This window comes from Anser cygnoides, chromosome 1 (assembly GCF_040182565.1).
Source record: "Anser cygnoides isolate HZ-2024a breed goose chromosome 1, Taihu_goose_T2T_genome, whole genome shotgun sequence".
Classification (NCBI taxonomy): Eukaryota; Metazoa; Chordata; class Aves; order Anseriformes; family Anatidae; genus Anser; species Anser cygnoides.
The window spans coordinates 61,018,884-61,033,360 of NC_089873.1; the positions used below are offsets into that span (position 1 = coordinate 61,018,884).

General features: G+C 48.0%; 1 protein-coding gene across 8 annotated transcripts in view; it reads left to right on the forward strand.

Annotated features, from left to right (window-relative positions):
- Nucleotides 1-14,477, forward strand: part of HIPK2 (homeodomain interacting protein kinase 2) — a 135,930-nt gene that overhangs the window by 23,649 nt on the left and 97,804 nt on the right. For 3 of the 8 annotated variants that reach the window (XM_048050569.2, XM_048050629.2, XM_048050761.2), the window contains exons 1-2: nt 2,231-2,382; nt 4,061-4,198. The exons of 3 other annotated variants lie outside the window; for them this stretch is intronic. In XM_048050569.2, coding sequence (XP_047906526.1) covers nt 2,283-2,382; nt 4,061-4,198 — 238 coding nt within the window. In that variant the 5' untranslated portion in view covers nt 2,231-2,282. Of the gene's footprint in view, nt 1-2,229; nt 2,383-4,060; nt 4,199-14,477 lie in introns of those variants that run through there. 2 more of the 8 variants (XM_048050693.2, XM_048050810.2) reach the window with 2 other exon arrangements.

Sequence of the window (14,477 nt, forward strand, 5' to 3'; positions counted from 1 at the left end):
CCCTGACTTTAAAGGGTTACCGTTCAGCACAGGAGCAAATCACTGGGCTGTACAAGTTGGGGAAACTTGTTTGTTCTCTGCCTACCATATGAGTCAAACCAGAACGTACATTTTCTTCAAATCCCTAAACCCTAAAACCTTTGCACAAGAGCCTCTTCTTGATGTGGCTTCCATAATTGATGTTTGGTTATTCCACTGTTGCTTTTCCCCATGGAGTTTCTTTTAAAAATGCCCTGTATTTCTTTTTAATTTTCACTACACGTGGCAAGTTTATATTTTAGAAAGAATATTTAGACATCGTTTTTTTTAAAGATAGGATGCCGACAGGGTACTTTGGGGAGGGAACTGCTTATTATTTGTGATATCCCCTGAGAAGCTGATAACCGAGGTCCTGCCAATGTTTCCCCTTCTATCCATGAGCTTTCACAAAGGGTTGTTACGGGTTGGTCTGCCAGCAGTGGCCGGTTGTTATATTTCTTCAAGCATTAGGCAATTTTTTAAAGCAATTGTAGTTTCTCTTTCTATTTCTCTATCTTGCTCTTTTTTTTTTTTAATAGCAAATGCCTTTCACATTCCCTGCTATTGACTCATCCAGAAGGAGGCACGCATTTGAACTGACATCTCTTAAGTGTATAACTTTAAAAATGACTTAATATAATTTAAAAGTGAGCGGTGGGCCTGTTGTTGCTCATGGAATAAGGTGTCCAGCGCTCTGTTTTCCCTGGGCACCTGAGGACCCCTTGGCATTTCAGGCACTTCTCAGGGGCTTGTGTACTGGAAGGGAGTATGGAGCTGGGGAGCAGTGTGTAGCCTTTACCCTGCAGGGCTTCTGTCTGATCGCTGTGCAACTGTTGGTGGCACAGCCCAGTACTGCAGAAGGAACATCAATTTATTTGAAACTGAATTTCTTTTATTTTAGTGCTCATTTCAGCAGGTCTGCTGTTGCTCTTTTGCAGGACACCTTTTCACCCCAAACTTTTTGATGGCAGAAGAGATCTGGGTGAGATCTCTCAGCCCTACTCAGCTCTTTTGAAACTGTGCTGGTGAAGTCGGGGTGGAGCAGGTGATCCTGCTCAACCCGAGGACCCTGTGAGCGAGGAACAAGGGGACTGTGGTCCCGTGGTGTTGCTTCATGTGGCGTGTACCTGCATGAAGAGTCTGAGTACTTGAACATAGCCCTTTGGGAGTCCACTGCATTTCATCCGTCTGTTGTCCTCACCTCCTGTACTCCACAACCTAACCGCAGGGTGTTGACTTTGTCACGATTTGCTGCTTCCCGAATACCCATTACTAAGGGGTGGAAGGTGTCTGACCCATGACGTGTGTATGCCCTATCTCCCTGCTACAGAGCTTGCAGAGCACCAGAGCTTAGAGATCCTGGGTGGCGGAAGGAAAGGTGAAGGTATTGTCCCCCTCCGAAGACCTGATACGTGCTAGGACACGGAGTGCATTCTTCCATTTCTGACCTCTGAAGAAGTTTCTTGAAAATCTGCTCTTTGCCCCTTCACACCAGCCTGAGCTGTTCTGCATTGGGCCAGAGCACATCCGCCGTGGTAGAAGGGATCACCTTGCTTTCAGAAAAAGAGTACAAGGTGGCACCAGCACTTGTTTTAATTTATTCCTGCTTCTGGGTGTAATTATAACCTCTGGTTTTCAATGTGAAGGTGGAAGGGTTGTGATTGAACGGGGCTAAGGTCTTTTTCAAAATGCATTAATACGTGACTTCTATGAAAAACAACAACCCTCACACAGGAGTCCAGGTGGTATTTGCAAGCTGCCTGTGGATTTATGGAGCGTTTTGGAAACATGCAGTACATTATTTCCTGAGACCTGTTTCTTTACACAGCAATGGTGTTTGCTTATTCTGGGACAATGATGAGACATGAAGGTATTAAAATAAAAAAAAATAAAAAGGATAGAACATGTTTATTTCAAAACCTAATAGAGCCGCATTTTTTAGCAACACAGAAATGAAATGAAAAACCTTTCAGTACCTCGTTGGGACTTTGAGAGGTCTGCCTAGAAAAAACTATCATATATTTATTAATACCTTTTTTTTTTTTTTTTTTGCTGTGAAGGCTGTTTACATCAAAACAATATCTTTGTTTTTAGAGTTCATCTGTTCCCGCTGCTTCTTTTCCCAGCTGAAGTCACAATACTCGGTCTGTGACCTCACCGTTGGCCGCAGTGACAGCGCTGTGTCACAAAGAGGATTTTTCACTCCAGGTGGAGAATGCGCAGCAGGAGCAGCTGAGCTCTGCCAGACCAGGGAGCCTGTTTGAATGTGCACGGCGCCAGTCTTGGGAAATGAAGGAAAGGGAAAGTCCACAAGATGTTGCGGGATAAGGACACCTGCTGAATGCCTGTGCGGGTCTTCTGCAGGTGTGTAACTCACAGAGTCAGCATCGGTTCTCTAGACCAAACCTTCCCCAGGATTTTTTTTTAAATCAGTTAAATGCTTCAGCAGACCAAATACTTAACTGGTAGAAAATGACTTAGTTTAAAAAAAGGGAGAGTGGGAGAGAGGGATTTAATTTAGCTTCAAGTATGACTCGGGTACCTAAACTGTATCTGCAAGTTTTGTGGGGGTTTTTGCTTTTTTTTCTGCTTTTTCTACACAAAACCCCTTGCAGAAAACAAGGGAAGATGACTAATGCGCTGATCCTGCAAACGCTTACACATGTGGTTAGCTTTAAATGTGTGAGTTATCCTGCTGAAGTCAGTTAAGAATTCATGTGCTTAAACTCAGACACAGACCCACGTGCCTGGAGCATGAGGGTCTAGCTGGCTGCCCTAGGGGAACAGTTAAATAAAGAATTTATTGAATGTTTTCTAATGCAGACATTGGCTTGACCTGGAAAAGCTGGAGTTGTTGGCCTGGGTCCTCCAGGAAAAACAAACAAACTGGCCTTGAACCTTTACTTTTGCCAGCTTAATTCATTTCTTGGGTCACAGTCTCGCAGTCGCTGGTTAGAAGGTGAGGCGTGTCTTCTGGCTGCACCGAGGGCTCCAGGAGAAAGAGGACTTCCATGAGCAGAAGAGCTGTTGCTGTTTCTCCAGCATAGCTTTCCTGCCTACATCCAAACACAGGCTGCAGCAGTGGTATAAAGCAGCCAGCACCTACGACCAGCTGGCTAAGTGCACTCGGAGGTGTGTTTTCCAAAAGATCCTGAGCAGCCTCTGCAGCCACAGCCCCCAGTGACTAATGAGCAGCCTTTGCTGCAAGCATTTACCCACTTCCAGCATGCCAGGCAACCCAGGCGTCTACTTGGTCAGGGTCCAGGTGCCCAGTAGGAAGAGCGTGAGTGTTACTCTTGCTTTTCCCCATGCACAAGCATTTCTAAAGTGTCACAAGCCAGGAAGGTATCTATATTTTTCAGGCAATCCCTGTGGCATAACTAGCAGCCTCAGGAGAGTGCCCATTTCCTTAAATCTGTGTTTTGGGATGTCTTTGGATTCTCTTGTTTGTTTGTTTGTTTTGCAGGGCTGCACACACTCTGTTGCTGTTGTGGCAATCCATATGATTCATGTCTTGCACAGTCTGACAAGTTTTCTGTAGCTCGCGTGTGCCGAGCCACACGCTCCCTTTGCTGTACCGCTCACGGCTGGTACAGGCGCAGCCCCTTGTGCCAGGACACGGAGGGCTCTGGGTGCAGGGGCTGCTCCAGTGAGCTGCTCGTGTCGGCTTTGGGAAGTGGAGGGGACATCAGAACGCTTGCCTGGACTTTATTTTTTAAAACACCTCCAGGAATAGCCTGTTCCTTGGAGCAGGCAGAGCAAGGAGCGGGAGGGTCAGTTTGGGGATCTAGCGGTGCTGCCAGGATCCAATTTCATATTTATTTTCTGTCCCTGCAGAGCGTGGGCTGTGTTATCATTTCTTTTTAACAGCTCGGAGTCTCTACTGCTGCGTCTTTAAAAGACCATGTCCATCACACCTGCTTCTGTTTGACACCTGTCTTCCGTAGGGCTCCAACATTGCACTGGCTGGTTGGGCCTTCGCTCGCGGGTGCCCATCCAAACCTCTCGGCTCTCCTTCCCTTTTCTTTCTTTTTTGGTACAGGGAAAAGGAGAGAAGGTGCAGAGGGCTGGGAGCAGAGGCACAGATGCATGGCGGCCAGACTGAAACCCAGGAACAGGCTGGAAGGAAGGACTGAGAAAAAAACAAGAGTGGCATCAGTAGTTGGGAAATACGGAGCAGGTCTGTGGAAACCTGTCCTGTGCCATCTCACCTCTCGTCCCTCAGTGCCATGCACCACTGCTGCTAGGGACAGCTGAGAGTAGGTTTTCAAGGGGGGCCACAGGAACCTGCACTGTTTGTCTGCCCCATGAGTTGTCCCCATAACTGCTTTGGAGTCCCGCAGGCTGCTGGCTCGGTGGCGGCTTGTGGCAGTGCGTTTCAGAGGGCGATGGTGAGCCGTACGAGACGGGTTTCCCTGAGCAGCTGTGAAATGTGCTCCAGTCCTTTCAAGTCAATGTTATTCTTCCATGACAACACGGGGAGAACAGATGTTCCCTGGAGATCTACCTATTATTCATTTTGCTGTAGAGCTACATCTTCTCCCTTTTATTTGTCTCCTCTGTGAAGTAAATATTTCCATAATAGTTAATATTAGGGCTTTCCATAGCCCCCAGTGATTTTTTGTCACTCAGCTACATCTATTTTTTTCTACTTTTGCCAGAATACTGTAAAAGTGAACAGAGATTAAGACAAACTCCGTGTCGCAGGGTGCTGATTTTGTAGGCGCTGGTATGAACGTGTCCATTTTAAACTTTATGCACGTGACTGACTTTTGTAGGACTGAGGTCCCACCCTGTACTTCTCACCCATCCTGGTGAGCCAGAGACGTGCGTGGTGGTGTGTGTGTGCTCAGTGTGATACCACATTCAGCCGGGCTGGCACTAGGTCAGGATCAGCACCGTGCGCTGGGTGCCGAAATGCGAGGTTGTACTGCATCATCCAGGCCGAGGCAGCTTGCACTGCATCTGCTCACAGCCTGCCTGACCCAGGCCGGGCCTAGCAGTCTCCCACAGTCCTGAACACTGAGCTAACTCGCTCACAAAACTTCCATAATCGCCATAAAAAACCTGTTAGGTAAATACATTTTCTGTGCTCAAAAGCAATTGCCCCGCTCCCTTTTGTTCTGAAAACAATAGACATCGAAATGAAATACAGAGCTGTGTTCTTCAAAGGTCATAGTTGTTTGGCCCTCAGGTAGGTTGTATATTGAAACGGGTTTTGTTAAGGTTTGATGATACACTAAGGGAATGGAACAAATTGGGACTTTGGTTCGTAGAAGCTGGAAAAGCAGCTCGAAATTGCCAGCGATCAGGAAGATGGAGGAGGGCATTTCTGAGAGAAGGAACCGCCTTTTTCCTAATGTGGCCAGGGTGGGGAAACGGGAGGAGAAGGGCTTTGTGTCAGGTGCAGAACCGGTGGTCAGTGCTTGTTTGGCCTTGTACTAGTTTCATATAAGGCCTCTTTCCGTCTGGCTTCAAGAAACGTCTGGTAGCGGTCTCCAGCCCGCGCTGCTTCGTGCATGGCTGGTTGCTAGGACAGCTGCCGTCATCCACGTTTTAATCATGGATGTGATGACCAATTTTGCATCTCTTCCCAAGCTTCGGCTGGATGACTCAGCTGGTCCTCTGGTGACTCATTTCAATCTCCCATGAGTCCAGGAAGGACTAAAGAGGGAAGCGTGGCTATTTTCAGATATGAATAATGACCAAACCCGGGGACTATGTCCACAAAGGAGTGCTGCAAACTTTGAATTAATTGGGTGTTTATATGGGGTGTAAACTGGCCCCCTTCCCACTGAAATTCTTTCCCCAGTTGCTGTACTTCTGCTGAGTCTAGTTTCCAGCCTCTTCATCCACAGGGATATTTGTTTTGGGAAAGTTTTTGAAAGCTCTCCATGAGTTTTGAGTGCAGAAGGCCTCATGAATGCTCACGGGGCTTTTGGTACTAAATTCCTTTAGCTGTTTTTGGGTTTGTTTTTTTGGCAGTTTCCCCCTCTCATCATTTACTGGGATTCTCATAATCACTATAGCAACAACCATAGGCCCACCTCAGGCAGCTTTTCTCTCCAGGCATTCTTATGTTAGACATAAGGTGTCCAAGGTTCTCAGAGAGCTATCAAAAGCTCTTGTGATTGACTACAAGATGTTACTGATTTGTTTTTCTGGATCCTGTGGAAACAGAAGTGTATTTGCTTCTTGTGAGAAATCATACAGAGCTTACTTTCCCAGAATCTCTTCTTTCCCCTTGACTCCATTTGGCCTGACTTTGTTTTCATCGTTGGTCAAAAACAGTAGGTGAGACTGTGGACAGCTTGGCTGTGCTGTCACTGATGCATTGATGGTGCTGAACTCGTCCCATTGTATCATCTAGCCTGAGTTCTCGAACTTCTTTGCTGTATGGAAAGGAAGGAGCTGTGTGTTTTGGGTTTAAAGGACATGGATGCAAAACAGCTGTATTAGTGCCAAGAAGATGCTTATGGAAGAGATTAGGTAAGTGGCTGCAGCCTGTTAAAAGTGTATAGTGACACATCAGGTCACAAATGTAGGACCATGGATGAGAAGGAGGCCTGACGGCACCTTTATTTGGCTAGCCTGTGGTCTGTAGCTAACTATCCTTTCTAATATGGATTTTTGATTCGGTAGGTTTTGCTTCAGCTACTGTGCCGTGCCCATGAGTACCACAGAGATGTTACTGGCAGTGACAAATGAAGGCAGTCGCACATGGCTTGAGGTGTGCTCAGGTGCCTTTGTCTCTGCAAGGTACCATTCAGGGCACCGTCTGTCATCTCTAAAGCACAAGCAGACTGGAGCAAAGTTGCACCAAGGGTTATCTTTCTCTGTACACCCCACCAAGGCTGTCACGTGCTTGCACTTTCTTGGTTGAAGAGGAGCGTGTACAGCAGGTCTGATGGTGGGGCTGTCTCAGCTGAGGGCCCTGCTTTTGAAGCTCTAGCCCATCACAGCAGTAGAAGGAACCACAGAAGGCATTTGGTATATATTGTGCTGGATCTTCAGGTTCAGCTTTGTTCTTCTTCTGTCATTCTTTAGTCTTGCTAGAGCAAGAAGCCTTGAAGCCATGGCATTAAGCAGTGTAGAGCTGAGTAAGTAAATATGTCAATAAATAATCATATCCTGCACAAAAGAGAAACCTGGGGGAGAGACTGATGGTAGATAGGGAGTTCTGCCGGTACACGTGGAGGTTTTTATTGTGTTTTTTTTTCTCTTAATGACTTCCTCTGATTTCTTCTCTTTTAGAGCTTTGAGGGGGAGTAGGCAGTTACTGGTGTCCCTCAGCTTCTTCGTCACACACAAGGGCCTTATATCCCTCCTTCTCAAGTCAGATATCCTTTCCTGAGCTCTTGGATGTTTACTCTTCAGGGCTCTGAAATCTTTCATGTACTTTATCCCCATGCCTAAACCAGGTTTTCTTTTTCTGTTAACAAGAGCTTTGAGCATCACCTAGGCTGCCCATCCTTGGCTAACCAGGCTTCTTCTCTGCACACTGAACTGGCCCCCTGTCCTATGGGACCTTGCTTAAAAAGAAAGTTGTTGTGAAGACAGTCGGAGAGCAGGCAGGTGCTGCCAGACCCCATCGCCCACAGCAAGCCAGCGGTGTGGGGCAGAGCGGTGTCCGGAAGCACTACTGCAGGATTGCTTGGGGTACTTGAATAACTTCACTCGTTTCGTTTGGAGGAGAGATTCATTGCCTACGTGGGTCGTTCTGTGGCTGTGCAAGTACAAGCACGTGCATGTGTGTCTGAGTGTGGTCATGTGTTTTGTGTGACAGAGATCAATGCAACCTCAGATTAAAAAAAAAAAAATCATTGGGATTTCTGGATGGGGATTTCAGTTACAAGGGTTCCCAAGGATACTCGTGATAGTGTTGGGTGCTCTCATGGGGAGCACTGTGGTTTGCTGTCACTTTGGTTCGCTACAAACTACTTGGCATTCTCAAAGAAGAAGGGATCAAGACAGACTTGTAACGTGGCACTTTACTGCAGGGCCACTCTTTTCAGATGCTGCCTGTGAAACAGAGAGATGACTGAATTGGGATTTTTGACGAGAAATGCATCCATATCCAAACCCTAAACCCAGTGCCTCCCCATCCCATCGTGTGCCTCTGCCCATCCTAGTTCTGAGCTGTGCTGGAGGCCCCAGCCATTTGCATTCCATACATCTTTGGTTTTTTAGTCACTTCAGAATACAGATCAAGAGCTGTGGATAACAGTAAAAATTGTGACTGTTCGGCCACCATTTTCACTTTTGGAACTTTTCTTGGCCCTGAGCAATGGGAAGGCTAAAGTCAGGAAGGCAGGGTGAAAAACTCATGCTCCAGATGTGTTGTCCTTCCACAACTGAAAGGCTTTTCTCTGTGTAGGTGTGTGTTTCTGTGCCTGTGGAAGACAGGTTATTTACACAATTGATTTAACTACTTAAAGTGAAGGTCAAACAATCAACCTAAAGTAGCCTTTTTATTTCAATTTTTTGAAACACCCCATAGCTCTCGATGTAGGGTGCTGTAAATCGTGTCTTTGGTCATTCTTATTTGGAAGGGAGATGTTGCTGCAGAAGTGAGGTGATGTAGTTAACCCTGGCTTTGGGATAGTCAGGAGGTCACCAAATCAGTCTATCTCAATTTCCTGATCCAGCAGAGCTCCCTGCCCGGCTTCCCCACCTTTCTCCTCGCATCTTCATCTTCCTTTGCAGCTCAGATCCTGCGTATTTCATCCAAACCTCACCAGAGGCTTGTTTCTCTCCAACAGGTCTGTATCTTGACGGAAATGAAATGAAGGGAGGGACTTTGCGAACAGGCAAGCTGACCTTTTCAGCCCAGCTAGTGCTTGATCTGAGTTTCAGATTTCGTAAACAAAGCAAGCGCTGAATGTCCTGCAATTGCCTCTTTGCAAATGAAACACTTATGAAAAAATCCTGTGGGAGTGAGAGGCTCAGCCTGAGACTCCAACAAGCCTTGCCCATGTCCTGCCTTCACAGGTAGGGTTGCTTCTGACGAGTGAAGTATGCGAGGTGCCAGCCATTCCCTGTGGTTTCACTGCACTTGCGGGCGAGTTGGAGTCACTGACATTACAAAGCTAATATTTACAGGTGGGAAGGCATCCAGGTGGAGAGGCAGCAGTGGTGGAAAAAGCCCAAACATCCTTTCCACAAGTGTGCCAGCGCTGTGTGGGTGATGGGGGCACAGGCAGGGCAGCAGAGGCAAATGCTGATTCATTTTGGTCCATTTTCCAGAGCCCCTGGAACCCTTTTCTGGGAACTAATATCACTGATGGTCAAATAGGGCAGCTAGTGAAGTCTGTGGGATATGGGGTTGGAAATGACACAAATCCTCTCTTTCCCTGGTAATATGGGGATACTGTTGTTCCCCCTATTTGGAAGAAGGAGACTGAAGTGACCCAGCTGAGTGACGTGACCCACACTGCCTGGAAAGCAGAGTCACACTGAGAGAGAGCCTTCTTATTTTCAGTTCTGCTTCCAGGGTGCAACTCTGTCAGCAAGTAGTAATCAGAGACGGAGCTGGTGGGAGCCCAGAGACTCTCGTGTTACAGATCTGTTTGGAGGTTGGACATATGGACCCACACACGTGCTAAGCCGCAATGCAGGGCAAGCCCTGGCCGGAGTCATATTTACTGCTCAGTCTATCTGTCTTGTACAGATCTCCAAAGGAAGCTTCGGGTTCTGTAGAAATGCTGTGGTTGCCATGTGCTCCACTCACCCTCCGTGGAGGATGTACGATGGCAGGGAGGAGGCTGGCCAGAACACGTGCTGTTGCCAAACAGTCCTACCCGGATGTAAATCACCACTTGTAGGTTCATCTGGCACCATTTTGGCTTCATGGTGGGGCAGCCACAGAACACTCCTTGGTAGCATTCTTTCCCATCTCCTCTGGCCAGCCCCATCACTTGAGGAGCTGGCTGAAGCATGGCATTATAGATGTGTGCCGTGCCTCATTCGGCATGGTGCTGCAGTGTCACCATGGTCTGCTCCTCCGGCAGCTGGGCTGATGGCTCTCCCAGCACCCTGCCCACAGCCCCCAGCTGGGCACCAGCCTCTCCTCTGCCTGCCTGTCTGGGAGAAACCGGGAAGAGGGACTTCTTTGGCAGAGCGTTGTTAGACAGTCATCAGTGCCTTAGAAGACAGAGCTTCAAAGCAGGGCTGCTCTCAATCCCACCTGCCCGGCGTGGCCTTGTTCTTTCTTTCTCATCCCCCCTCTGTCTCCAGAGGAGGGTTGCTTCTCTTGGGAGTACTGTACTGAGTGTTTGTTTGTGAAACTTGTTCCTGACTTCATTGACACCTACTTTCCTAAAATGTCTTTGCATTGAGATAGTGCATAAGTTTCTTCACACTCTCAGGCAGATCTCGAAGGCTTGCAGGTGCTGCTGTCGCCTCTGTCCTTATCGCTTGTCACCTCATTTTGCTGCTGGGACTCCAGCAGTCCTCACAGGAGCTGGAGACTTCTCTCCCTGGCTCGGGAGGGCTTTTGCTCAGTAAGGTTCGCAAGGCAGGGCTATTCAGCTGCCTTCTCAAGCTGCTGGGACCCGCCTCAGGCACTGCAGACTCCCAGCTTTCTTACAGTGTGTCTGGAGATATCCTGGCAGAGCTTTTGCAGCGTTATTGCACGATACCCATAGAGGTGGCAATATTCCTGTGCCTTTTGACAGGTATGCTGAAGGGAGTTTATTTACTGGGGTGTAGCTCAATTTTGTCAAAACAAACATGTATTCACATGCTGCCCTCGTTTCCATTCCCATGCTTAGGTCCTGCAGAGAAAGTTTTCCACTGTTCACATTGTGCTGGGTTTTCCTCCAGGAGCGTATCCAATGTCTCAGCCCCCACCAGCTCAGGGCAGCATGACTGCTGGCCCCTCTCACACCGAGGCCTAAAGTCAGTGTCCGGTCTGGTGGCTGCAGCATCTGCAAGGAAATAATGAGGCCGCCGAGCCTCTGGTGAGGAATATTTTAACCTGCGTTCTCAGGTGTTGCATCATTAATGAACTGTAATGTGAAACATAAACTAGCCACAGGATTTACGGAGGAAATCTATAATATCTCTTGTCATTACTGCAATTCATTAAAGTGGGAGACGGAGGTGACCCTGAAAGAATCCTTCACTGAGGTGTAATTAAGGACTTAAATATAGTGTATATGTTTGTCTCTGAGATTTTGCTTCATGTGCCTAAAACCAGAAACATGTCAAAGAGCCCACAACTTGTTGCTCAGGTTCGTGGGCACCCGAACCCACATTAAAAAGATGAATAGGAATCACGATGTTTCTAGATAAAAGAAGATGTCTAATAGTAGGGTCTTGTGGCTTAGAGTGGGTACGGGAGAGTGGAGTTTTGTAGTGGTGAGAAGTGGGATTGTGGTCACTGAGTTCTGAAGGGAAGGCTCCGTATTGCAGGGACTTGACTTTGGTCTACAGAGACAAAAGACGGCACAGATGGTTCAGAGGGAGGGCTGTGGCTGGCAGTGGCTTCTGTTCACTAATTCCTTGGAGTATGGTGTTTCAGATGTATAGCAGGCTTATTTAAGCAGTTGCCCCCAGTCTGAAGCCAGCTCTCATGGCACCGTCTAGCGACCCACCAGATGTGGTGGCTGTGGGTGGACGGGGCTGGCGCAGCCTCCAGGTTTCCATCAGCAGCGCGGGGCCTGCCGCCTCGTCCCTCTGTGCGGGACGTGTGGTGGCTCCGACTCACCCAGCTCCCCCGGAGCTGCTCACCACGGCTCCCACCTGGGGTGGCAGGGACCAGCCCCCAGGTGGACGGCTCGCCCACCTCACAACCTCTGTAGGAGGGCAGTAAAGGTGGCTGGGGGGCAGGGGGTGTGAAGATGGCGGCGGTCAGAGGTTCCCGCCATCTCGTGGCGAGACATGCTTTTTGGGTGGGAGGGAGGTGGGGGTGAGGGTTGTTCGACTTCGTTCATTTGGTTTTATGTATGGCTACTCTGTGTGTTGGAAAGTGTTCTTCCCCTGGCCGTGGGACGTGGATCCAGCAAGGCAGCTTGGAGCTGCATGAAGCCAGGTCTGGAGCAGTGCAGGAGGCAGGCTCTGTCACTTCCCTGAGAGCTGCCATGCTCTGCTGAAGCATTTAAGAAACTACTAATTAGGACGAGACAGTTTTAGGAGCAGGACAGGAAAAGCAGAGCAGGAAGACAGAGGGATTTTCACGGGGAACGGAGGCCCTCTTGACATCTTCTGCTCACCAAGGACAGGAAGGAGCCGAGGCTGTTGAGGTCTGAACTCTTCTTTGAGGTTGTCTCCAGACACTTGGTAGCACAGGGGAAGGAATTTGTGTAGCCTCCAGGGACGTCAGTTTTAAGGAGGTTCCAGAAGCGTGTGGTACCGGGGACAATGCCTCAAAAGAGGCCTCACAGAGGCCACCTTGACAAAGAGTGCTGTGCTTTAGACACGGCTATTTTGAAAGTGCAATACATTAGACATACCTGGCAGATCCCCTTTTCATTGCCTTCTTAACCCGGGTGTGTATATGAGTTTTCAGGCCTGTGCCTCTCTGGGGAGAAGTGGAAGATATTTATTTCAGGAGTGTCTTGTGCGCATCATTTATATGCTGAACACATGCCGTGTGCTTTCTACAGTATTTTTCAAGCAGGCTCTGTCGTTCTCCCAGCAGTCAGCAAGCAGCCTCTGGTTACAGCGCACTGGCAGCTCTGCAGGTACTGCAGAAGGTCTTACTGCCTACTTAATACAGGGCAGGGGCTTGGTCTCCTGCCACTGCAAAGGCCACGTTTATAAATCAGCACTAAGTGCTGTGAATGAAACAGAAGAAAACATCAGTGACTTTCAAACTGTTCCGTCTTTAGTCCCCAAAGTGTATTTTTCGCCCTCTGGGCTGAGGTGGGTGGATAGGGAACTTTACCTCATTCGCTTCCCCGAAACCTGCTGGAAGTTGTGGTGAGGCGGCTGCGTGATTTGTGCACGCATGCAGAGGAGGGCCATCTGAATTGTAAATAGCACCTGCTAAATTATTATTAAGTGAAAACCGACATGGGAGGAATTCTTGGGAAAGACAAAAAAAAAAAAAAAAGTAGAGTCTTTTAATAGAAGTCATTCAGTCTGTTTTAATATTGTCCCCTTGCTGCACACTACATACTTCAGCTCATGTGGATGCTGCAGGGAGTTACCTAAGTCATATCAAGGGCAGGGAAGGCCCCATTAAATCCAGTTACTATCAATTGTGTGAGAGCTTTAAATGGCCACACTAAAACTCATTATTAAAGAAAGGAACTATCAATTTTATTTAATGCAATGCACCCAGCCTTGATTCAGCTCCCAGCCCAGAAACTCTCCAGGCGAGTGTGGGGGCGATATCAAAATGAGCCCCATGCTCTCCAAAGCCCAGGAGAAGGATGCTCCTTCCCCAGAGGCTGGCTCTGGGGGATGCTCGAGGGCATCGTGGCCACGGGGCTGGGCTGGCGTGGATCACCATGCCGCAGCCAGCTTGTCTCTTCACTGGCGTCGTCGCCAGTAATCAAAAGGCTGAAGGTGTAAATCGTATCGCAGGCTGCAAGGTGGAATTTGATCCCTGTAACAAGCCCTCCAACTCCTATGCACGTTTACTACTATTTCTGCCATTGCTGTGGAGTAAAGATCTTTTTTTAAGAAAAGAATATGCCACCAGCACAAATTGAAAATGTCCTCAGGAAATTTGAGGTTGTGTTTTTCTCACATTAGCTGCATAGGCAAATTTGCAATAAAAATGACTTTGCTGCAGAAGCCTTCCTTTCCCATCACCAAGCTGTCAGTCAGACTGTAATTTCTTGGTATCGGACTATGCTGAAGAGCTAGCTGAGCTATTCTCCTATAACATGTGCCCCTAAAACCTCAGATGTGAAAAAAATCATTTTGGATGGAAGGAAGAGGATTTCATACAGGAAGAAAAAAAAAATCTTTCTCTTACAATGAAGTACAACCTCTGAGAAGGGTGGCAGTGGCAGCAGTGGAGTCCAAAGTCCTCCTGTCAGCCACCAGACAGCCCTGCTTCCTCCACTCCCCCGTTTTTGGGGTAACAGGGTGCCCTGTTCCTGTGTGAATAGTGTTGCAGGGACAGCAAGGGGCTTGTTGATGTGGAAACCAAGCCCTAACAACAACTCGTTTCACCAAGGGGCACAGACAGCCATCTGACGTTGACAATGTTGAGTGACTGCTGACCTTGTTTTTAGCGTCAGCTGATATCGACTGGAGCTCTGCCAGTTTGCACCAGTTGAAAGTCTGGCTCTTAATGGTGGTGATTATCCTGGTTTTTACAGCAGCACTGAGAAAGTGACAGCTGCTGTGCTCCACATCCAAGACTTTAATTTGGGGGAGTCTGAGTCTTCTGGGGTTATTTCCAGGGGAGCATGTGAGAAGAACCTCTCTCCTTCTTCTGCGTCAATCCTTTTTCCCCCTTTTTATTTTATATGAAGAGATATTGCTCAAGCACACCACGA